General features: G+C 40.3%; 1 protein-coding gene across 1 annotated transcript; it reads right to left on the bottom strand.

The window, feature by feature from the left end:
* Positions 1-389: 389 nt before the first annotated feature.
* dusp3a (dual specificity phosphatase 3a) lies at positions 390-25,433 on the bottom strand. The gene is made up of 3 exons (XM_047377581.1): positions 25,046-25,433; positions 10,524-10,756; positions 390-3,673 (listed from the first exon to the last, which is right to left on the bottom strand). Exons 1-3 carry the CDS (start codon positions 25,246-25,248, stop codon positions 3,444-3,446), a joined length of 666 nt encoding a protein of 221 aa, XP_047233537.1. The 5' UTR covers positions 25,249-25,433; the 3' UTR covers positions 390-3,443.
* Between the last annotated feature and the right edge of the window lie 375 nt (positions 25,434-25,808).

The raw sequence follows: 25,808 nt of genomic DNA, 5'->3' as shown, positions 1-25,808 counted from the left end.
GTGCCTTTCCAGTGATACGGACCACTAACACACCCTCAAACACATTCATACGCAGATCAGTATGCAACCTGAGGTTAACTCAAAGGGCAGAGGAAGCCGGAATCGAACCCACAACTATCGGATTGCAAGACGACAGCTCACTGAGCCACAGTCGCCTCACCCTCATTTAGTTGACCATGAACTCCTCTGTATAGTAAGTATTCATGAAACATACACTACCGGTCAAAGGTTTTAGACACATTTTCAGAATTTAATGGTTTTCATTATGTTTATGACTATTTACACTCTACGTAGATTCTTACTGAAGGCATCAAAACAGTGAGTGAACACATAGAATTATGAAGCAAATGAAAAATTGTTAATGAACTTTAAATATGGTTTATATTTTAGATTCGTTAAAGTAGTCGCCCTTTGCTGTGATGACTGAAGTATTAACCTTTGGCCGTCTCTCGATGAACCTCTGGGAAGTTCTTTCAAGACTGTTTGGAAAACCATTTCAGTCGACCACCTCATCAAACTCAAGGAGAGAACGCCAAGAAAGCAAAGCAGTAATTGAAGTAATCGAAGAAAAGGGGGGCTATTTGGAAGAATCTTGAAAATAAAAATGTTATTTCACACATTTTGTTTACTATATAATTCCATGTGTTCATTCATAGTTGGTGAAAATCTACAATGTAAATAGTCATGAAAATATAGAAACCCATTAAGTGAGACAGTGTATGTAACATTTTTGACCAGTAATGAATGTGAGGCCATCTGTCTGACAGCTGAAGCTTGGACCAAACTGCGTCATCAACAGTAACTGTCAACAGGACACTGATGCCAAACACAGCAGCAAACCTAAAGAGGAATGGCTGAAAAGCATACATATCAAGGTCCAAACCTCAAGCTGATTAAAAAGCTGTGGTAGGACCCTACAAGTAGAAATGATTGTTTGCAAACCTCAAATTGCAAACCAGAATTATAGCAACGTTGTGAAAAACAGTGAGGCAAAATTAGGATAAAGTCATCCAGACTTAGACTGTTACAGGTAAAGGCATTAAGATCTAAGTTTTTCCGGTCTCTGTTCTTGTGACTACATGGACAAAGTGTTTATTTTTTAATCTGAGCAGAACATAATCAGCTGCTTTAGTTAGAGAAATGTTCCTCCTCTGCAGCCGCACTTACTTATTGGGTGCCCCAAGGATCCATTTTGGGTTCTCTGGTATTACCCCAACATTTACACAGCACCCATCTTCACTCTGCCCTGCCCTACCCTGCCATTTGTTCCAGTCCTGATTTACACTGGAAGCGCTCCGCTGTGAAGCCCAGAGGATCGCACAATAAAAGCCGGTGATAAATGCAGAAGTCCAGAACCAAAGCAACAAATTCTGTGGAAGTTAAAACTGCTTCACTTTTTTTTGTCTCCAGATATTTTCATAAGATTTGTTCTACAATGGGTGAATACACCAAGTACAGAGAAGCTATAATTTTTGCTTATTTTGGTGTATTTAGTGTAGTTAGGTTTTGATTACCTACGTTAATGTGTATTGTCCAGTAATCAACCTAACGTATCCAATTGCTAATATTCCCAAATATATTTATATAAATGTATGAGTATATTTAGAAATAAAGCAGTACCTTAAAGAAAATCTAGCCTGTCAGTAGCGAATTCTTTTGAAAATATGGATGTTGTGCACATTCAGTTTCCTGTTGGTGCAGTGTGATCAGAGAAGAAGGGTCTGCTTTTAGGAAAGATTAGATTTCCTTTTATAGCAATGCAGATGATGTCCTGGTCTATTGCATATTAATATTAAAGGAAACATTTGACTGCAAACACTACTGAATTGGTTTTTTATACATTAAAACCCGAATAAGGTTAAACTTTCACACAAGTAATTTGCTGTGTCAAATCTAATCCACTTATTAGTTGAGTAGATGTTTTGGTCTTACCATTTACTTCTTCCAAAGTGTTTGAAGTTGCACAAAATCTATCTGTAAGAAACATAAGTCCATTCTTTCTAAAATGAAACATGAGAAGATTCAAGCTCTAGATTAATACTAAAGTCCAACAGAGGAAGATACTTCCTTTCATCCTGTTAAACCTTAATGGCCTCTGGTCTCTAAAAACAAGTCACAACAAATTTGGACAGAAACTTAGCAGTTGATCATTATAGTCTCTTATTTTTGCACTTTGAGTAACACAAACCAGTTTAACCTAGGTCCAAGTTACTCAAAAGAAGGAATAATACTCCAATTTGATTGAGCAACATCATAAGAGGCCAAAGAAGAAAAATTATAATAAACAGTGAGATTTCCCTTTAAATAAACTGTGCATTTTTAAATTAGCTCTGGTTACTGCAGTACAACAGTGATTACTGAGGGAAAAATTTATACCCCAGTGAATTTATATATCATTCAGCTCTGATTTCTGATTTATTACAGGGATCTTATACAGGACTAAAAATGCAAACCTGAAACCTCCTTCTAGTGCTAAAAATAGTTTTGAGATTAATTTATCTACCTGTGCAAACAAAAAACTTTTTCACATAAAAACATAAATGTGAGGTTATATAGCTGAGAATTTCTTTCAGCTAGAGGAAATGAATTTTTACTCATAGAATCTCATTTTTAAATGAATATAGATAGTTCCGTTTTACCTTTTTACCATGGAGACTAACTTGGTTCACAATCCAACTAAAAGGAACACTTGTCACATTTGCACATGGCTTATTATTTTTAATTAGCTCAACCTTTACTGGTTCTTGGTGTATCAACACTTTTACTGCCAATGCTGTCAAACTAGAGGCCAAAGGTGAAACGCTACAGCCAGAGTTTGGATGCATTCAAGAGTGAGAAGGTGTATTCATTTAGTTTTTTGTGCATTGAACATCTGCCACAAGGCAGCAGCAGGAAGATACAAACTTGAGTGTTTTGAGTACTAAGTCTGGGCTTCGTTTTTCAGTTTTAGTTTCTATGGAATGTTTGGGAATGTTTTCCTTCATCCACTTTTTGTCAATAAACATAAATTTTCAAATGTAGGATTTTTCTTTTTGAAATTTACTCCTTGTCGCGGAGACATCACTGACATTACGGCAGTGGAAAACTATGGAATGATTGTGCTATAATCTTCTTTTTGATACAAATTTGTAAGGAAATTTTAAAAATCAGGGCAAGGTTTTTGTCCTATTACCTTGTGGGAATTAAAGGAATGCTTTAGGAAGGTAAGCTCGTATTTATACAAATTTAGAGCAGAGATATGCAGGAAAATCTGCCTGGAGGTGAGGTGTGGACTAATAAAAAGCAGAATGGGAAAATTAAACTGATTGTGCACACATGATAGATAAGTATTTACACAGATAAATGCATGTTTGTACCCCTGCTATGTCAGATGGTTGCTGGTTTGGTCAGGGTGTGATCAGCGTGACAGGAGGAGACAGGTCCTTCAGACATCTCTTCAGTTTTCATTTGGTCTTTGTTTTGCCCACCTCTCCATTCAGCTTGCCCTCCTTCGCCAGCTTCTCGTTGAGTTGGCACAGCTGGCGAAGGAAGCCGTCGTTGGGGCCGATCTCTCTCTTGTGCCTCACAGTTGCCAGAGCCAGCCGGGCGTCCATTTTGTGGCGCATCATGAGGTAAGCAACAACCATGGTCGGGGAGCGGCTGTAGCCTTCTCTGCAGTGTACATAGACCTTCCCTGCAGGACCAACATAAAACCAGTAAGAGGCATTCATCTGAGGAAGGTGCCACTGACAAAACAGCTTTTTTTTTTTTTAAATGACTGGTAGATTTTAAAGCATTTAAACTCACAAAAACAGTCAATTTTTTCCCATATGTAAACACCTGATGTGCTTCAATGAAACTTAAGATTTATTAAATTGTCGAGATTTTGGTATTGTTGCAACAGTATGCATCTTCTAAACGATTCAACATTTCTTTTAGTAAAAATAAAATGTGGTAACATTGTGAATAATTAAGAAAAAAAAACGTATTTTTGAGAAAATGTTCATTTCACTACAATTTAACTTAATTTGTTCTGTAGCAATAAACTTGAAAAAAAAAAAATTTTCCACAATGGAGCAGCTCTAATTACTCAAATTTTCAATGAACAAAATATCAAACATTACAGAAAATATCTTTTAGCACCAACAATATCTCTGCCTCTATGATGTTACCACATCCAGCTGAGGTTCAACCAACAGTTGTATGCAAAACATTTTATTGCAGCACATTGCTGAAACACTATTTGTTAAAAATAACATTTAAAGCAAAGCAATTTATGAAACAGCAAAACAAATTTCCTGATGGTTTTGTCCACGGGTGGTTAACTGGAATGTTATGAGATGAATTATCATTTAATCATCTTAAAAGAGGAAAGGAAACAGCCAAACCTCTTCCCTCAGCAAAGACCCATTTACTGCAAGCTTTCTATAGTTCTGTGCTGACTGACAATCCTTTAGAAATAAATAAGTTTTCTTAGAATTATGGCAGTTTTCTAAAAGCCCACTAAGCCCAAAGAAAGAGCAGAGAAGTCTGTGCCGAATGCTGATCTATACCATTGTATAGCGGAAGGAATTATAGCTTATATCTGAATATGTTTTGTGTAGCTGAAAGGTACATTTTAAAGAGCTTAACAAATAAAGTATTTTTCTTTCTATTGAACTAGATTAGATACTTTTTAGGTAAAGGAATGTTTCCTCAATAAAACGCAATTCTGAATACAAGAAAGAAAAGAAACAAATAAAATTTGGGAAAAAGCTACATCAAAGGACATCAAACTAATTTCAGAGGGCGCCATGTTTAGACAGCTCACTGAAGGCAGACTGTCATTTTTTTATTTATTTTTTTTACAATAGGGTGCTATGTATCTAGATATCTGTAAGTTTTACTTTATCTTACTTTAGCCGTTTTGGATGTTGTTGTCTTGTGTGCACGGCAGATTATTTGTTTTTGTTTATTCTTATCTGTAAAAAAATGCACTTTATTTGTTGAAACAGGGCAACTTCTTTAAGCTTTACTCTCAACAATCGTGGCAAGTTGGGGTCAAAAACAAACAACTGTAGCTGTAAAAGTAAAACATTTATTTTGCTTGTAAGTTCAAAAGTTTAAGATTTTAAGGATTTGTTTTTTTATTACTTTTACTGGACTATTGACTTTATGAAGAAATCAGATTTAGACTTTTTAACATGAAGCTTGAGACCCCTGCAGAAGATGATCAACTGAAAGATAATGTCTGCCAATCAACCCAAGTGTAAAGCCAAATTACAGTTAACCTGTTTCCGGTTTCCTTTCAGGTCTGGCATGCAGATTTAAATTTTAAATGAATGCATAGTTTGCCTTAAGGACTGTAACACATAAAAGAGAAAGAAAACAATGTTCAGCAGGTATAGTAGTAGTCTTGAATCAAACAGAAAATGAAAGAATTACAATATTATATCCATTTATGCATCAATTCATATATATTTTATTTTTATGACACTTGAAATAAGTTCTTAAAAGGACAGACTATTGGTTGATGTGAACACATGCATTTCATAAATAAGAAAAAACAAATGTGAATTTCCAGTATTTGATCTGGTCACAAACCAGGCTAAATAAAATAAAATTGGCTAATTAAAATCTTTGGCCAATTGATTGGTACATCTCTAAAAATATGTGAAGGATGAGGAAATATTTATGAAGATTTGTTTCCTTTGCGCATTCATTTTTCAAAAAAAGAGATATATCCATAAAACAATTAGGATCTATGGCCAGGATTACATCCCATGATATCATTCTATGAAAACAATAAACAGTGTCTGGTTGGAAATTCTTAAGCAAAACTATTAAACTGTAAAACAGCTGGTGTAGAAGAATAAAATCAGCCAGGCCAAAGAAAAATGGTTGCAAAAAAAGAGAATGAATTTGTAAAGAAAACAAATAAAAGTTGGAGGACAGATGCTGTGACTAAAGCTGCTGAGCAAAGCAGCTTTTCTGTGAGGAGATGCAAATACAAGACCAAACCTCCGCTGCAGAAATTAGTCACACCAGAGCAAAGCTACACCTAGATAGAGAAGACTTGTCTCGTCTGTGTAGGATATATGGCATATTTACTGTACTGCGTGTTATATGCAAGATAAATCATTCTTCCAATGTCCTTACAAAGTGGCTGAAAACCCCATGAGGGATTTAACAGAGCAACTGATATACTGGTCTCAAGTCAGATCTGCAGATTCTGCACTTCCTTTGAAAATCCAACCCCTCTATGTCCTTCTAGTTTATTCTATTTATAACATCTAATCTCCTTCCCTCTCTTCCTCCTTATTGACTGAGAACAAACCTCTGCCAATGACATGACCTCTTCTGTTCCTAATCCTCCTGCCAACCATGGATCAATGCTGAATCTGAATCATCCTGTTAAAGATGCAAGATCTTTGGCTTACACCTTCAGTCATTATCTCACCCCAATCAATGTCAGAATTGGCTTTTCTGTGTGAAGTGTGAGCATCCACTGTAGTGAGACACCGTCCAACAGTAAGGAAATAAGAGATGCACAGTTCAAAGTACTGTGGCCAATTTTAAATCCCCGACAGACACATTTTTGTTTATTCCTGTTTCTCTTAGAAAATTGTAACATGCAAGTGCAAGCGAATAAATTGGAGCATCATTTAAAAATTCATTTTGTCTCAGTAATTCCATTCAACTTGTGAAACTTGCATAATACCCTGATTTATTAAACAGAGCAATATGGTTCAAGCTTTAATTTCTGACAGTTTTGTTGAAAAACAACATATTTTCTTTAAAAATTTTAATATTATCCAAGATCAAAACATTTTTACATTTTAACAGAGAGATATTATGGCCATGTTATGGCCTAGACATTCATGGCAGTTGTCACAATGGTCATTGTTAAAGAGGTTGACTGTTCACAGAAAACTGTTCACTGGACGAAAGAAAGTGTAGTACATAAAGGAAGACAAGTTACAGCGATGACTGTCCCCTTGGTGGAATTATGAAGCAAAGTCCATTCAATTAAGGCATGGACTACAGCTGGAGTAAGTGCTTTAAGAGTCACCACACAGACATATCCAGGACAACAGAAGCTTCTAACATGGGCTAAGAATAAAACATGACTGGACTGTTGCTCTGTGGTCCAAAGTCCTCTTTTCAGATGAAAGCATATAATTTGGAAATTGAGGTCCCAGAATGTGGAGCAAGAATAATGTCACTGATCACCTCCACCTAAGTTATAAGCCAGTCAGTATCCTTCATTCCTTGTCAGATCCTTCTGTTCCCTGCCATGCCAGTTTTCATGTCATCGTGTTGCCTTATGGTGCGTTCAAACCAAACACGATTCAAGCGTGAAAAAGGCAACCCAAGTTGGACGCTTGTGCACTTTGAAGTCAGACACTAATATCCAGCGTCAAAAATGCTCTAGACACACGTCTGTGCAAAGTGTGGACAGATGTGCGTTGGGAGGATCTACCCTTGGTTATTTTCCTTTGCCGGTCTCTTGTGTACAATAGCAGATACAATCAAGAGAGTGGCTTGGCTTTATTTGCTCAATAAAGCAAGAGAACGTTGTTTTGGATTCTTCATTGTCCTTCCGTCCCATGATAAAATACATCACCTCGTCACAAAGCTGAGCTTCTCGAATTGTTTGATGCGCCACGCCAGACGTTTGAAATCTCAAATCGCACAGCGCCCAGCATGCAAAGCGCATCAAAACGCGCCGTCCACAGAGACTTTGCATAAAGCCCAGATGCCCCTTACGCTCAAATCACGTACGGTCTGAATGCACCATTACCTGCTTACTATATTTTTTAATTAACAAAAAAACAATAGCTTACTTTTAAGTAACAATTGTAACTTGTTATCCAAACCACTGAAACTGTTGATTTACGTTTCTCCTCTTTTATTAAGAATGCATGAGTGCAGATTCTCATTACAATCTTGAACATGACCTTTTTGGCACTGGGAGCTAAAATGTCACAGCTAATGTGCAGAACACCCCATCTCACTGCAGCAACAGCACATGCAAAGCAGAGCTTCAACACCTTCCTGAACTGCTCATTTATTTTTTTCTCCTTGTCCACTATAGCTTTTTCCTAGTGATTCATCACTGTGCATCTCAAACTGCCTGGTAATTAAGATGCCCTGATGTGCTACAGCTGGCAATAAAATCATGACATAAAATCCAGGAATCAGCACACTAATTTAACATCCTTTATAAGCAGTGAATAATTTTTCTTTAAACTTTTTAAGAGCTTGGGAGGATTTTCAGGTGAAGGGTGGTGTCCTCCTGGGATTGAGTGTTTCCTCCGTTCTGCTCTCTGAAACTCTTTGTTACTGTACAGCATACCTGACCTGGCAGCAAAATCAAATTCAACACTCAGCTCCCAGGTGGGCTCTGCTTTGTGCTTTGTTTTTGTTCCTTTAAACACTATAAAAGTGCAACAAAACCTTTATAGAAAGGCTTGTGTAAGATCCAGTTGTGTAACACATTAAACATTTTGACAATGTTGACAACCAGGGAGATGATCTGACACCAGAATATAGAGCAAGGCTCAGGAGAGTTTCAGATTTAGCTTCATGATTATCTTGTCCTCACTTTGAGACACATAACAATGACTGAATCATTAAAGAGCCATTTAATCATTAAATTGTGTCGCCTCGTATCAACCAGCAGCAAGAGGAGGTTAAGGCCATTTATTTTCAGGACCAGCACTCTCTGGGCAAGAGGGCTGGAAGGGTATGGGTGGGCTGAAGGTCCTTCATAGATGTCTCAATTTGAGGGAAAAAATTACTTTAAAGTGGGAGTTACTGCAGAGTTTATGTATAAATATATGTATAAAAAGCACTGTATTGCCAAAAGTATACTCAACACTCCAAATATTTGATTTCAGGTGTTCCAAACACTTCCGTGACCACAGGTGTATAACAAAAACACAAAGGCATGCAGGCTGCCTCTACAAACATAAAAATAACAAAAAAAAACTAGTCAGAGCTCAGTGGGATACCATGATAGGCTACCACCTGTGCAGTAAGGCTACTCATGACATTCCCTTTCTACTAAATACTCCACAGTAGGCCTGGGCAATAAACCAAAACATTTACCCACACCGAAATTTAAGACAATGACTGACGTCATTTTGCCCACATTGGTATTTTCGATGTTTTAAAAAAATGAAAAGAAAAGTAATTTTTTCTTTTTTAGCTGTGAATAGGTAGGCTATGCTAATGTCCCTTTAAGACGCTGTGCTACGTGTAGTCTGTAGTCACATGACTCCACCCCATTCAGTCTATAACAAGAAGTGAAGTTGAGAAAATAAAGAAAATTTTAAATATTGAAGCGGTGGCGGAGCTGGTAGATGAGGAAGCAGCTCATTCCCAAAAAAATTCGTTATCCATCGTTTGGCAACATTTTGGGTTCAGCAAGGACGATGTTGAACCAAAAAATTTTAAGTGGAAGCCGCGCCAAAAGACTGTGGCGATAAGCCAAGGCAATACATCCAACCTGCTTCTGGAACAATGATAAAAAATTCCCATAATCACATTCCTAAACATTAAGGAAAGCCTTCTATGAAGAGATGAAGCTGTTATAACTGCAAAGTGTGGGTCATGAACATTAAACCCTACGGATTAAGCATAGGATGTCAATTTCATATATTTGTAAAGACAAGTTGATTCCATTAGCAAGTACTTTTGCTAAAGGAGTGATTATACACAAAAAAATGATTGCTTAGTTTGTAACTTGATTTAAACATAAGCTTAATCAAAGAGAAAAACATTTTTCTTACATTTTTTAATACAGAACAAAGAATTTTTACATCTTCTGACAACAATCAGATTTTAAGACAGTATGTTCTACTTTTTGAGAAAGTACCGAGAATCTAATTGAGTGGAGTTTATGTCAGATGGTATCAAATAATAAAAATCATCGTACAACATTAAACTACGTTAAAATGGTCAATGCAATACCATCTTTAAATAAGACTGTGCCAACATTAAAGCTCAGTGTTCATTTCATACAGACAATCGGATGTATCAGTTGCACCTAAATGCAGTTAAAACGAAGAACCACAGCGTTTTCAACAGAGTATGGTCACATGTCTGCTGCTATAAAGCCTCCCGTGGCCTTTGAAGCAGGATGAAGGATATGGGCAGCTGGGTTTGACAACAGCTTTATTTTCTTTGAGCCTCTGATGTTTACATTTAGCTTGACATTGTTTTAAGTGAGTAGAGTAATTAGGTTCAATGCAGAGCAAGCAATACACCTCATCACTGTCATGGTCATTTAGCCAATAATAAACAGATTTTGATTTAGTATTTCCTCTTCAGTTCCTTTCACAGCATTGAATGATACAATATATTTATTCCACATAAATAAACTATACAGAATATTCTGAAAAACACCACATCTGAAATACTGGAGCTCACAAGTAAGCATGAGTTTATTAAACTACAAAAATGTCAGAATATGAAAAATAACAGTTTGAAATTATATTTTAAATTAGGTCTTTAGTCAGATTAACCCCTCTAAATAACAGCGAGGGAAACATTCTTACCTTTGCCGTTATGGTGTGCTAATCCTTTGTCTATAAAATCAGCCCCCTCCTCAAAGAAGGCACTGAGGTTGAAGTCCTCTGTGTCGTTGGCTGGAATGCCGTGGTACGTAATCCCAGTGCCGGCGTAGAACTCCGGACTGGTGTTGACATGCATGAAGGAGGTGCCCTCCGCCACGTTGAGGACGTGTGTCACGCCAAGTTTCTGCAGTCGCATCGGGTTGTGGGCCACAAACCTAGGAAGGTAAGGTCAAAGATTACTAGAGCTGAAACTCAGAGCGAAGGGCAATTATTTTGCAGGCTTTTAAAAGCTTTGGGACCAAAACTCTGTGAAGAAAAGATCTCACTTTTATCCAGCCCTATACAATGTATTTTGTATCTGGCCATAGACTGTAGATTATGACTGGCTGCAAACGGTTCAAACCTTCTGTTTAAAAAAAGGTAATTAAATAAAACTGATAGAGATACCCAAACATAATCTGAAGGTTGCAGAAGGCTGATGTAAACATCGACGCATTTTAAACTACTTTTTGTTGTCACGTTTATCATTATTGCAGTAAATGAAACAAAATATTGTGATATAATTTTAGGTCCACATGAAACATCCTTAGTGGGAGTAAGCTGATAAAAGTAATAATTAGAAAATCCTAAAGTTGATCCACAAGGTCAAAGCAGACATTTTCCTCTTTTAAAAGGATATATTCTAGAAAAAGCTTCATTAATTAGCTGCTGCTAATTAAACAGTAATCTTTGAACAAAGCCTACAGGTTAGAATTTTTTCATCTACCTAATGAATGAAAACAGGGTCCTTGGTGTGTTCTGGGGACACAGCTACTGCTTGCTGCGATATATCCTTGGTGCATTATGACATGCCGATTCCTGGCCATCACAGACCCCTTACTGTGCCACATCTGTGCACACTAAAAGTTAATTTTTTTGAGTTTTGCTTAGCACACAATGGGATAAGCATGTTTGAAATCCTTGTGTTTCATTTCAGTAAATCGTTCCCAACTTTCGCATGAGCATGGTGCCTTTCCCATAAGTGTGTGTACTCACGCCATCCTTTATCATGTTTCCACAGATGTGGACAACAACGCGAAAAGGCATATTTAAGAAACAAACAAAAAACACGCTGCTTTGGTAGATGCTTAAGCAAAGAAATAATAATGTACACCTCAAACCTCCTGTTGTGTTAGCAAATGATATGCTTTACCGTGTGTTAGTGCCCAAATATGGGAGAGTTGGGTTGAACATCTGGCACACAATGTAACCCAAAAAGCCACAACAAATATTTTTTATTTAATGATCTTGTCTACACTAATAAAAATCTTTCATATGTGTACCTTTTTAATTTACATTTGTTTTGAGGTGAAAAAAAAACCCCACACAGGACAACATCGATATCCCAAATAGAGCTCCTGCAAAGAAAGACGCCTTATTAAGGCTCTCTGCATGGCCTCAAGCATGTTTATCTTATACCTAGATGTGGGACCAGCGATTTTGTTATAAGAAATTATTTCTCAGCAGAGGAGTTTTTTCTCCCCGCTGAATAAGTGCTTTAAGCCACTGCAATAAACGATGACTTTATTCTTTTATTTGACTTTTTATAAAGGCATTTTACCTTTGGTCTTAATAATTGTACATAGCACTGTTATATCAGTAGCTTTGGCCAGTAATCACAAAAATGTCCAGAATTTGGAATGATGACAAAAACTTGATATTTAAAAATCATCTAAAGACAATTCTATGAATTTTCAAAAAATTACAATAATAACAGGGCAGCGGCAAATGAAACAGAGAAAAGATAAACAGGATATTAAACCTTTACAGCTTATTGATTCCAAGAATATGAGACAAAACAAGAAACTACATCTCTTCAACTCTTACAGCCAATAGCTCCAGCTCTTACTTCTTGCCCTCTATTTCCAGGACAAAATAAATGTATTCCTGCCCCAGCTCAAGTGCTAATAAATGCTGCTTTTACAAACAGCAACACTGCATATCAGATCTATACAGCTAACAGGGCACAACAAAGCCATATAGCATTGTTGCTGCTCGTCTGTCTGGCCCAATGCCTGAAACCACTTTACTATCCAAACTACCTGAAAGCACCATCCATTGATTGTGAATAAAATGCCTCAGTGTGTACAAAAGACCAAGTTATGTCAAGGTTTTATGGAGCATTTAGCATCACTAATTGTACACAATTAATGTTCAAAGTGTGGAAATAGCCCTATACTGTTGTTATGCAGACAAAACATACAGGTCCTTCTCAAAAAATTAGCATATTGTGATAAAGTTCATTATTTTCTATAATGTAATGATGAAAATTTAACATTCATATATTTTAGATTCATTGCACACTAACTGAAATATTTCAGGTCTTTCATTGTCTTAATACGGATGATTTTGGCATACAGCTCATGAAAACCCAAAATTCCTATCTCACAAAATTAGCATATTTCATCCGACCAATAAAAGAAAAGTGTTTTTAATACAAAAAACGTCAACCTTCAAATAATCATGTACTGTTATGCACTCAATACTTGGTCGGGAATCCTTTTGCAGAAATGACTGCTTCAATGCGGCGTGGCATGGAGGCAATCAGCCTGTGGCACTGCTGAGGTCTTATGGAGGCCCAGGATGCTTCGATAGCGGCCTTTAGCTCATCCAGAGTGTTGGGTCTTGAGTCTCTCAACGTTCTCTTCACAATATCCCACAGATTCTTCATTGGGGTTCAGGTCAGAAGAGTTGGCAGGCCAATTGAGCACAGTGATACCATGGTCAATAAACCATTTACCAGTGGTTTTGGCACTGTGAGCAGGTGCCAGGTCATGCTGAAAAATGAAATCTTCATCTCCATAAAGCTTTTCAACAGATGGAAGCATGAAGTGCTCCAAAATCTCCTGATAGCTAGCTGCATTGACCCTGCCCTTGATAAAACACAGTGGACCAACACCAGCAGCTGACACGGCACCCCAGACCATCACTGACTGTGGGTACTTGACACTGGACTTCTGGCATTTTGGCATTTCCTTCTCCCCAGTCTTCCTCCAGACTCTGGCACCTTGATTTCCAAATGACATGCAGAATTTGCTTTCATCCGAAAAAAGTACTTTGGACCACTGAGCAACAGTCCAGTGCTGCTTCTCTGTAGCCCAGGTCTGGGGAATATGGCACCTGTAGACCATTTCCTGCACACGCCTGTGCACGGTGGCTCTGGATGTTTCTACTCCAGACTCAGTCCACTGCTTCCGCAGGTCCCCCAAGGTCTGGAATCGGCCCTTCTCCACAATCTTCCTCAGGGTCCGGTCACCTCTTCTCGTTGTGCAGCGTTTTCTGCCACACTTTTTCCTTCCCACAGACTTCCCACTGAGGTGCCTTGATACAGCACTCTGGGAACAGCCTATTCGTTCAGAAATTTCTTTCTGTGTCTTACCCTCTTGCTTGAGGGTGTCAATAGTGGCCTTCTGGACAGCAGTCAGGTCGGCAGTCTTACCCACGATTGGGGTTTTGAGTGATGAACCAGGCTGGGAGTTTTAAAGGCCTCAGGAATCTTTTGCAGGTGTTTAGAGTTAACTTGTTGATTCAGATGATGAGGTTCATAGCTCGTTTAGAGACCCTTTTAATGATATGCTAATTTTGTGAGATAGGAATTTTGGGTTTTCATGAGCTGTATGCCAAAATCATCCGTATTAAGACAATAAAAGACCTGAAATATTTCAGTTAGTGTGCAATGAATCTAAAATATATGAATGTTAAATTTTCATCATGACATTATGGAAAATAATGAACTTTATCACAATATGCTAATTTTTTGAGAAGGACCTGTATGTACAAAGTTCAATGTATTTTGTTGAGGTTTTATGTGATACACCAACCCAAAGTAGCTGAATTGTAAATTTGAAGAAAAGCAATGCATGGTTTCCTTTTTTTCCCAAAACATATCTAAAAATCTCATCATGCTTTCGTATTCCACCCTGAGTCAGCACTTTGTGGAGCCACCCTATGCTACAGCTGCTTTGGGGTGTGTCTATCAGCTTTACTCATCTAGAGACTGGAATTTTACTCCGTTCATCTTTATAGCTCAAGCTCAGTCAGACTGGATTGAGAATATACAGTGTTCCGTTTCCTTCACACATATAACGCTTATCTGATCAGAGCACCTTCTTCCATGAATGCCTCTTCCCCTAAGTGGCTTGTGACAAATTGCAAACAAAAGTTCATATGGCTATCTTTCAGTAATGCCTTTCTTCTTGCCAATATCCTATTTCAGTCAGTCAGTCATTTTCTACACTTTCTTCCATAGTGGGTCACCTATCTCCAGCAGTCTATGGACAGGAGGCGGGGGTACACCCTGGACAGGTCGCCAGCCCATCGCAGGGCAACACAGACACACACAGGACAAATAACCATGCACACACGCATTCACACATAAGGGCAATGTAGAGAGACCAATTAACCTAACAGTCATGTTTTTGGACTGTGGGAGGAAGCTGGAGTACCCGGAGAGAACCCACGCATTCACGGGGGAGAACATGCAAACTCCATTCAGAAAGACCCCCGGCCGGGAATTGAACCCAGGACCTTCTTGCTGCAAGGCAACATTGCTAAATATAAAAGCACATCACACTTGGCATATGGTGGCAGCAGCATCATGCTGTGGAGATATTTTATAGTAAGAGCAGGGAAATTGATGAGAGTTAAAGGAAAGATTAGCACCTTCCTCACTGAAGGGACTGGGTCCACACTTTCCCAGATAAAGGGTCCTGGTCTGGAGCCAGGACTTTCAGATTACCCTGGGATTGTTGAGGGGAGGGGTTGTCTCCTAAGCAATGATTGGTGGACCCTTATTTCCAGTGTTCTGACTTCCGTTCACCTGCTATATTTAAGACGAGTAGCATCAGGATTATAGGGAGGATCAGAAAATTGTATTTCCTGATTTCTCTTTATAGTGCTGTTCTTATAGTGTGTGCTGCTGTTAAATACCTGGAACATTATATAACTGATGAGCTGGCTGATGACAGACATTTAAATGCAACATTGCTTGATGTATGTACAAGCTAATATTATTGTACGCAAGTATAGGATGTGTTCTGTCTCAGTGAAAGTGGCACTATCTGTATCTTCAACAAAGTGAATTCTTCTTCTTCGTCTTGTTATTATTATTATTAAAACCCATGTGTTTCAGAGCAGTGGACACAGAAAGAACCCAAATTATCCAGGCTTCCTTTCACCCAGGTAAAAAAATAAATAAAATCATAGGAACCTTTGGTGGAAAATGGGCTACTGAGGTACATTTAGGACAAAAATAGGAAACAAATTGTTGGAGGCTGCAAAACACCCCATACTAGGGTCGAGGTTCAGCTTCAAGGACATAAACCCTGAACATACAGCCAGAGCTACAGTGAAAGTTTGTAGCTCAAAGCCTACTAAACTCCTGACCAAAATCTTAAGGGTCTGTGGCAACTAAGACTTAAAACTAATGTTCATAAATGCTTTGCATTAAATTTTTGCAAGCTGGATAGGAATGGTCAAAAACATTTCTCTAAAGGTTAAAAACTGGTGGAGCCAAAACAGAAATATTTACAGCTGTAGTTTCAGCAAAAACTGGTTCTACTACATTTTACACCTAGGGAGGGTGGCTAGATTACAAAATAGATCCACACTTTTCTTATTTTTATTTGCAAGAAACGTTACATCCTTTCCCTTCAGCTTTAAAATCATGTGCTACTTTGTGCTTGTCTTTGTAGTTGTAATGTCACAAAATATGTTAAGGTTAAAGTGAGTACTTTTGCAAAGCATTGGAATGTATGACAAACCTTAATTTAGAAAAATAACAATAAGTATTATTATTTAGATTATTTATTTAAAGGTTTGCTGCAACTATGTAGCAGTAAATCCTACAGAAAATATACACATTCAGAATCATCAATCTTTATGAGTCTTGGGTGCTTGCTTTGACAGCTTGGTGTGCTTTTACTGCTATATGTGCTTAAAGTTGATATCGGGCTGGTGAGGCAAGGCTGGTTGACCCCAAGCAGCTCCCTTGAGATGGTGACAGCAAAGCACCCCCCCCCCCCACACACACACACTCGAATTAATAAAAAAATCCCAGAATGAAGCAGCCCATCTGCCTATGTGTCAAATGAAGGGCAGAGATGAGCAGATGAAGCAAAAGCAAACAAAACACACAGCTCCTTCGGTCCTATTCAAAAGAACTAAACTCTTATGAGAAAGCTGATTGAGTTCATAAATTATTCAGTAAATGCTTACAGTATGGGCAGGAAGAAAATACATCAATCTAAAGTGTAGTAAAGTGCTACTCCACTACCCGACCCAGTGCAGAGGCGTACAGAGTTCAGCCAGATTCAGCGCCAATGCTTTCCTTCCTGCTCAAATCCCAGCCTCCTCACCCTGGGATCTGCAGTCCCAACGCATCCATTATTAAAGAGCAGCTTAACAAAGAACCAGCAAACAACCACACCTTTATTTTGTCGCTGAGCTGTGCACGGTGGTGTCAAGACTGCTGACTACAACTGACCTAAAAAACAGCACAGGTCTGCAAAGTACAATCATAATCCATTTATGAACAGGAGCATTTGTCAGAATCGTCGCCTAAACAACTGTACTTTGAGGGATTCTTGTTTACTGACAAGATGTGAGTTTAAGGATCTGTTGCCTATTTGATGTTAAGTCATTAGGGACTGGAGATGAAAAGGAAATCAAATTAAAATTACAAATTAATTGTAACAACTATTTAAAGTTGGGAAACGTATGACTGCAATTCTCCTTAACAGAGTGCAACACAAGGACATTTGATTGGCATGTTCTAAAATGCACCATGGAGTCTTGTGGGGTACATCAATGCCATATTTATTCATATAGCACATTTAAAAACAACAGTTGAACAAAGTGCTTCACAGTTACACAAACAATCATGAAATAGCAAATAGAAAAGAGTTGTAAGAAAAATAAATAAAACACAGAAGAGTTAAGACTTCTAAGAAATATTTAGCTTCTCATGCTCAGTCAGTCAGAGGCCAGAGAGACAAGATTAGTTTCTAACTGACATTTAAATGATTCTATGCAATTCAAATATTACACATCAAAATATACAAAATGTGTCTAATTTATCAGCATTTGTGAATATATACATACCCATTCCACACATCAGTTAGCAGAGGTAATACAAGCTACCTATCTAGGGTCCCCTCTACCCTTTATTAAGACAGTCCTACAATCTCAGGACCAGTAAGACTGTCCGACCGTGTCCGGACTACTCATTCCATCTCCACTGAGCAGTGAAAAGTCCCTGCGTCCGTGACCTTTTTAGAACAGCCATTCTTTGTAAGCCACATTTGAAGCTAGTTGTCTGCAGACTAAACTGCTAACATGCTCATAATTAGGCGATAAACAGCAGTGAGTGAGTTTTATAAGGGAAAGGTAGGAAGGGAAGCTGGTCTCAGACACTTAAATAAGTTGTAACTTCTGATTATGCGCAATTTGAGAAAAATCTGTTAGATTATTTCTTCCTTAAATTTTTAAACTAAACCTATTCCGTGGACGTCACCAAACTACTGAAAGGATGCAAAGCCCTTTTTTTTTTTTAATTTACTTTAAATTCAATTTTCTTTAACTGTGTCATGGCCTGAAAACCCTACATATTTACAGGCTGCTGCATTCCAACTATAACGCTTTGCCTGGAAATAGTTAATGGGACTAACTCCTGGGAGACACTATGATGAATGTTTTCCAGCTCAGATCTTTTTTTTTGTGTGTAATTGGAGAGAGGATCCTAAATTACAAATCACACCTGAAGTGGTGCACTGCGAGAAAATATAACAACATAAAATATCCACCTTGGTGTTGTATTCGTTTTAATTGTTTTTGTGGGCTAACTAGACAAATATAGTTGATGCCAGCTACTACTAATATCACATGTCCAATAAGCATTGAACAGGGCAGAGATCTAAACAATCAATATCACCTTCCCTGCTTAGAAATCTGCTAGAATCAAATAACATTGTTTTCCAACTGTTGTGAACTAAGTGTTTTATAAATGCATTATAAACAACAAAAATGCATTTCCTACAAAAATGGACTGTGACTGCTATAAGATAAAGAAAGAGATTGAAATTAGTGGAAAATGCTTGAGTGAAGCAGAAATAAATACAGGGTTTAACCGTTAAAATAAGCAAAAACACAAAAGTGTAAAAAAAGCATACATCAAAGCTACATAAAATGTATGCTGAGTCATATGTGCAAGAGACAAAGTTAACACATGGGGCACAATTCCTTGAACCGCATCAGCTCTATGGCAAACAAATTCATTGGGGGTTTAACTGTTCTAGTGTTAGTAATGTGGACACAGCAGTAAGTTGAATACAATGATCTATTTTGTGTTCTTTGGAAAACATGCTCAGATCAGTATATGGGGTTCTATGGAAAAGTGCCAGAGATTTTTGCAATAGTGAGGAATGTTGTTCAACTTCCTTAGGACGCTTGTATTTAAAAGCTGCATTGCATGAAAGATGACACATTTGCAATGTTTTTAATCTCGTACTCGTCGTACTCGTACTCGTCGTCTTCCGCTTTATCCGGGACCGGGTCGCGGGGGCAGCAGACTAAACAGAGACACCCAGACGTCCCTCTCTCCAGACACCTCCTCCAGCTCCTCCAGGGGGAGTCCAAGGCGTTCCCAGGCCAGCCGAGAGACATAGTCCCTCCAGCGTGTCCTGGGCCGTCCCCTGGGCCTCCACCCGGTGGGACGTGCCTGGAACACCTCCCAAGGAAGGCATCCAGGAGGCATCCGGTATAGATGCCTGAGCCACCTCAACTGGCTCCTCTCGATGTGGAGGAGCAGCGGCTCTACTCCGAGCCCCTCCCGGATGCCGGATGGCCGAGCTCCTCACCCTATCTCTAAGGGAGTGCCCGGCCACCCTACGGAGGAAGCTCATTTCAGCCGCTTGTATCCGGGATCTCGTTCTTTCGGTCATGACCCAAAGTTCATGGCCATAAGTGAGGGTAGGAACGTACACCGACCAGTAAATTGAGAGCTTTGCTTTTCGGCTCAGCTCTCTCTTCACCACAACGGACCGGCACAGCGCCCCCATTACTGTGGCAGCCGCACCAATCCGTCTGTTGATCTCCCGCTCCATTCTTCCCTCACTCGTGAACAAGACCCCGAGATACTTAAACTCCTCCACTTGAGGCAGGAACTCCCCTCCAACCTGAAGAGGACAAGCCACCCTTTTCCGGTCGAGTACCATGGCCTCGGACTTGGAGGAGCTGATCCTCATCCCAGCCGCTTCACACTTGGCTGCGAACCGCCACAGCGCATGCTGTAGGTCTTGGCTAGAGGGGGCCAGCAGGACCACGTCATCTGCAAAAAGAAGAGACGAAATCCACTGGTCCCCAAACCCGACCCCCTCCAGCCCTTGGCTGCGTCTAGAAATCCTGTCCATAAAAGTTATGAACAGGACCGGTGACAAAGGGCAGCCCTGCCGGAGTCCAACATGCACCGGGAACAGGTCCGACTTAGTGCCGGCAATGCGGACCAAACTCCTGCTCCGCTCGTACAGGGACCGGATGGCCCCTAGTAAAGGGCCCCCGATTCCATACTCCTGGAGCACCCCCCACAGGGCATCACGAGGGACACAGTTGAATGCCTTCTCCAGGTCCACAAAACACATGTGAACCGGTTGGACAAACTCCCATGAACCCTCGAGCACCCTGTAGAGGGTATAGAGCTGGTCCAGTGCTCCACGGCCGGGACGAAAACCACACTGCTCCTCCTGAAGCCGAGGTTCGACTATCGGTCGGACTCTCCTCTCCAATACCCTGGTGTAGGCCTTACCAGGGAGGCTGAGGAGTGTGATCCCCCTGTAGTTGGAACACACCCTCCGGTCCCCCTTCTTATAAAGGGGGACCACCAACCCAGTCTGCCAGTCCAGAGGCACTGTCCCCGACCGCCACGTAATGTTGAAGAGACGTGTCAACCATGACAGCCCTAGAACATCCAGAGATTTGAGGTACTCAGGGCGGATCTCATCCACCCCCGAAGCCCTGCCACCGCGGAGCTTTTTAACCACCTCGGTGACTTCAGCCTGGGTGATGAAAGAGTCCGACCCCGAGTCCCCAGCCTCTGTTTCCACCACGGAATGCGTGATGGCAGGATTGAGGAGATCCTCGAAGTACTCCTTCCACCACCCGATAATGTCCTCAGTCGAGGTCAGCAGTCCCCCGCCCCCACTATAAACAGTGTTGGCGAAGCACTGCTTTCCCCTCCCGAGGCGACGGACGGTTTGCCAGAATCGCTTCGAGTCCTTCTCCATGGCCTCACCGAACTCCTCCCAGGCCCGTGTTTTTGCCTCTGCCACAGCCCGGGCCGCAGCACGCTTGGCCTCACGGTACCCGTCAGACACCTCAGGAGTCCCACAAGCCAACCACAGCTAATAGGACTCCTTCTTCAGCTTAACAGCATCCCTTACTGCCGATGTCCACCACCGGGTTCTGGGATTGCCGCCGCGACAGGCACCGCAGACCTTACGGCCACAGCTACGGGCAGCAGCATCGACAATAGATGCGGAGAACATGGTCCACTCGGACTCTATGTCTCCAACATCCCCCAGGATCTGGTCGAAGCTCTCCCGGAGGTGGGAGTTGAATACATCCCTGGCCGAGGGCCCCGCCAGACGTTCCCAGCAGACCCTCACTATGCGCTTTGGCCTGCCAAGTCTGACTGGCTTTCTCCTCCTCCAGCGGATCCAACTCACCACCAGGTGATGATCAGTGGACAGCTCAGCCCCTCTCTTCACCCGAGTGTCCAAAACATGCGGCCGAAGATCTGATGATACGACAACAAAGTCGATCATCGACCTCCTGCCTAGGGTGTCCTGGTGCCAAGTCCACTGATGGACACCCTTATGTTTGAACATGGTGTTCATTATGGACAAACCGTGACTAGCACAGAAGTCCAATAACAAAACACCACTCGGATTCAGATCGGGGAGGCCATTCCTCCCGATCACGCCTCTCCAGTTGTCACTGTCGTTTCCCACGTGGGCGTTGAAGTCCCCCAGCAGAATAATGGAGTCCCCGGGAGGGGCACTATCCAGCACCCCCGACAGAGACGCCAAGAAGGCCGGGTACTCCGCACTGCCACTCGGCCCGTAGGCTGAAATGATAGTCAGAGACCTCTCCCCAATCCGAAGGCGCAAGGATACGACCCTCTCATCCACTGGGGTTTTTAATCTATAGTTTCTTAATATATTTTTTTAAAGTTGTGGAAGTAGATGGAACTTGTTTGCAAAAAACGTGGAATGCAGGAGCTTAGCTAGGACAAAAGTGGGTGAGGCCACCAGCATTAGGCAGGAAAACAAAATATTGACCAAAGATTTCACAAGATCTAAGACGTAATTTTATTTAAAAAAAAATAATAATTATATATAAGATTTCTAAAAATTCATCTTTTGGAAATAGTCCAATATCATGTTTTAATGGTGTTTCTAATGAAAATAAGGGGAAAGTTGTTGGCCTAAATGAGCAAACGGTGCATGATTAATTTGAAGGTTTACCTTATTCATTTCTATGGGGAAAATATTTGTTTTGAAAAGGTGAACTGTTTTAAAAAGTAACAAACACTTAAAGTAATATTACCTGTCTGCTGAATGAGTTTAATTTCGAACAGCACGACTTAGTGACAAAAGAAGTGCAAAATGAGCACACGGTAAAACAACTCAACAACCGTCTTCCTGTATGTTGGCTTTGAAGAGCAATGAAGACTGAAAACTCTGTTCTTCATATTCAGGGAACAAAACGTCTCCATCAGACAGAAAACCCGCGTTCTCAAAGGAAATTATGAGGCTGAAAGCACATCAAAGTGCTTCTCAGGCCTGCAGTATTGTCTGATTAGCTTCCACTGAGAGCAGGACTGCCAGCACTTTGCTTGCAGACATACCCCAGCAGACAGTTATAATTGTATTGATTTTGCAGTAGCACAGAGATACAGAAATATGTTGCACATCCTGTCCCACTGACCCCTCCTACGACTCTGTGCTGGTAGCACAGAGACACATTGTAGGCTGCACAGAAGCAACTTGCAAATGGATGTAAAACTGTTCAGTAACAACAAACCATATCTTAAGCATGATTTGTCTGACAGGTGTTATGCAACAATTTGTTCTAGCATTCAGAATGCTGAATATATTGAGGTTGTTTTGAATAGTGCATGTGTATTGGGATCAAGGGTGTGGATTTCACAGTGTTCTGCTTTAGGATGGGGTATGTTACTTTTGCCATGACATCACTGTCACATATTATTTTCTTCATATTTAAGAATTAACTGACCATTTGCAAATGAAATTTCAATGTTTTATGAATGCCTCCAAAAGGGCCACACGATTATTAGCTGCCTTAATCAGAAAATAGGTACGTTTCACCTTCAGCTTCAAGAACACGACCAGTCCAGGTGACTGGATATTCAACAGTGCAGACAGCGTAGTATAGCATAAGATTCAGTAATGTTATTATTGGGTAATTTCTGCGTTATCTGAGTCGCAGTTAGGTCAGTACTGTGGCAGTGCTATATGCATGTGAGAAATTGTGTGTTTGGGTTTGGTAAAATGTCCAAAATAACTGGCAGCCTGGCCTATTTGGTGACCAAATGCCGTAAAGCCACTGGTCCCAAACCCTTAAACCATGGAGTAGTGCCAGTCCTTGGGTCTGTTAAATGGTCAAAGTACTTTCATACTTTCATCCAATTTGGCCAATGAAAATAAAAATAAAAAAACTTTTATAACACAACCAATGACTAAAGCCAAACTCAGCCAGGAGCTTCTCAGCAGAGAGAGCAGCTTGGAGGAAAACACATGTTAATTTAGTTAAAAACTTTAGAAAACTAAAAATATAAATTTTGTGTGACTATACATATTGTTTTTTTATGGATTATTATAAACTATGTCACTGAATATGTTAATATATGAAATTAAGGCAGCTCTAACTGAGATGGATAATCTGGTCTGCAGAGAGGATCATAAGGGCTGGACCTTCATCCAGGATCTGTACAGGGTAGGGTCAGGAAATGGCAGCTAACATCTCTGCAGTCCCCACACATCCTGGTCACAATCTGTTTAGACTTTTACCTTTAGGTTGGTGCTACAGAGCACTATTTGCTAAATCTAGCCACCACAGAGATAGTTTCTTCCCCCATGCTGTCTCTCTGATGAACACAATGAACACCTCACAGCCTGAGCAGTCAGCTATTCTGCTGTGAAACAAAATAAGCATATTTGCACTATCACAACCTACCTTTCTTTTATTCTTTATATATTTAAAAATTGGGCATACACATACATGTATATAATGCTTCTATATTCTTACCTTGCTTGGACGATGCCCCTCTCCAGAAATGTGTCAAATTTGTTGTTTGTGCAAACAAACTCAGCCAATAAAACTGATTCTAATAATGCCTGAAAAACCAGATCCCAGATGCAAGTGGCTGAAAATAACTTCCTCTGCAGGTTGGCCAGGCTTTGCCTTAGAAACAGAGTTTGGATCTCTTAGCATCAAAAGAAGTCAGTTGACGTGGTTTTGAGCACTCCCCTTTGAGGGACCAAATTTGTCAGACACCTGTTGCTTCGTCTACTTCCTCAGGGTAACCCTTAACCCTTACAGACCTCAGGCCGAGGGTCCTTCGACATATAGATGAGGAAAAGAACTGTTATTCTGTCTGCTGGCAGAGAGCTTGAGATCCACAGAGCAAGAGCTCTCATTTGTTACGTCAGATGTATTATTGGAAGTAGATTGTTCTTTCTTTGTATGTCTTTATATTTGCTGTTAGTTTGGCGGATTACTTATACTATCAAAAGGTATATCTGGTTAAAGATATAATGATGGATTACTAACAGATTTACACTTTAGTTCTACTAGTAGGTCATTGTGATACATTTTAAATGTATAACTGTTTACATTTCAACAGTAACACTGCTTGTGACTGTGAAAATTACGTCTTATATAAAAAAATGTTGTTTTTTTTCGTGTGTTTTCTGTATAAGTTTGTAGGATGAATTGAGATGATGCTGTTTTAGCAGTATGTCTGCATCCCAGCTGGACAGGAAGGGGAGCGGCTTGTTGAAGATGCTGGATTACATGGCAGTGACATTGGATTGATTCAATGAGCAGAGCATGGTCTCGTTTATTGGGTTTCCCTGTTCCATATGTTGGCTCTCTGTGTCTCAATTAATAATATCCCTATCAGTAAAGATGTAAATATTTGACTATTGTTTTGTTTCAGTGTTGTAAATCATCCACCTGCCTGTTGGAGGTTGTTTTTTGTTTTTTTATAACAGCTGCTGGATGTCGCTTCTTCCCTGCTCTCACCAAAACAAGAAGCCCGCCCAGCTTGAGTGCTGCCCTGCATGCTGTCCTCATGTCATGGTCACGTATGATAAAAAAAAAAAAAACACCAGTCCACGAGACTGTCCCCGTGGACCATATATTTACATTAAACATACAATACTCACGCGTTTCCGATGTAAATCTTGGGGAATACCTCATTGTAGTGCTGGGTGGGAAGGTTGTAGTAGCCGCTGCCGTCGGAGAGGAGCTCGTTGAGCTGCTGGACGGTAACCGCGCCGCCTGTAGCCGGGATGTCAGTCGGTGGGGGCGGCGGCTGCTGGTGATGATGCTGCTGCTGCTGCTTCGTGGGGCTCAGGTGTTTTTTCATGGCTCGTTTTTATCCTCTCTCCGACTGGTTTCAGATTATAACCACCGCCTGATTCGTGAGCCCGCTGCTGGTGTTCAACAGCATTTCTTTTACCTTCGCACGTGAGCGGCGCGCGTTCTGCAAGGTGTCTCAATTGAAGAAGCTCGAGTCCTTCAGTTTTCTCCCAACAGTGGAAAGAGCGCGGGAGTTTTCGCTGTCGATTCTGGTCACCCTTTCAAAGTAAAAGACAGAGCGTATTTCACAGAACACTCAGTGGATCCCAAAAGTGTAAACACCCCTGGTAAAATACTAGGACTTTAGACATTTTTCTCCCTTAATGTGATATATATTGTCACAATTCAACCAAAATGTTAAACGAACAATGCCAAGTTTGTATTTGACTGAAATACACCAAGAACAAAGTAAGCAGTTGTGAAGCATGTGTCCGAAGCTTCCTGCTGGCATAGCTGGCAGGCTTGGGGTCCAGGGTTAGGTTTGTGTTTATGACATCATTGTTTTCACATAGTTGCATGCACATTGTTTATCTCTTCAAAAATGAGTACAAAACCAATATTTATTTT

Source organism: Girardinichthys multiradiatus, chromosome 10 (genome assembly GCF_021462225.1).
Source record: "Girardinichthys multiradiatus isolate DD_20200921_A chromosome 10, DD_fGirMul_XY1, whole genome shotgun sequence".
NCBI lineage: Eukaryota > Metazoa > Chordata > Actinopteri > Cyprinodontiformes > Goodeidae > Girardinichthys > Girardinichthys multiradiatus.
The sequence above is the reverse complement of the archived record's forward strand: the minus strand, read 5'-3'. Positions and strand labels throughout refer to the sequence as shown.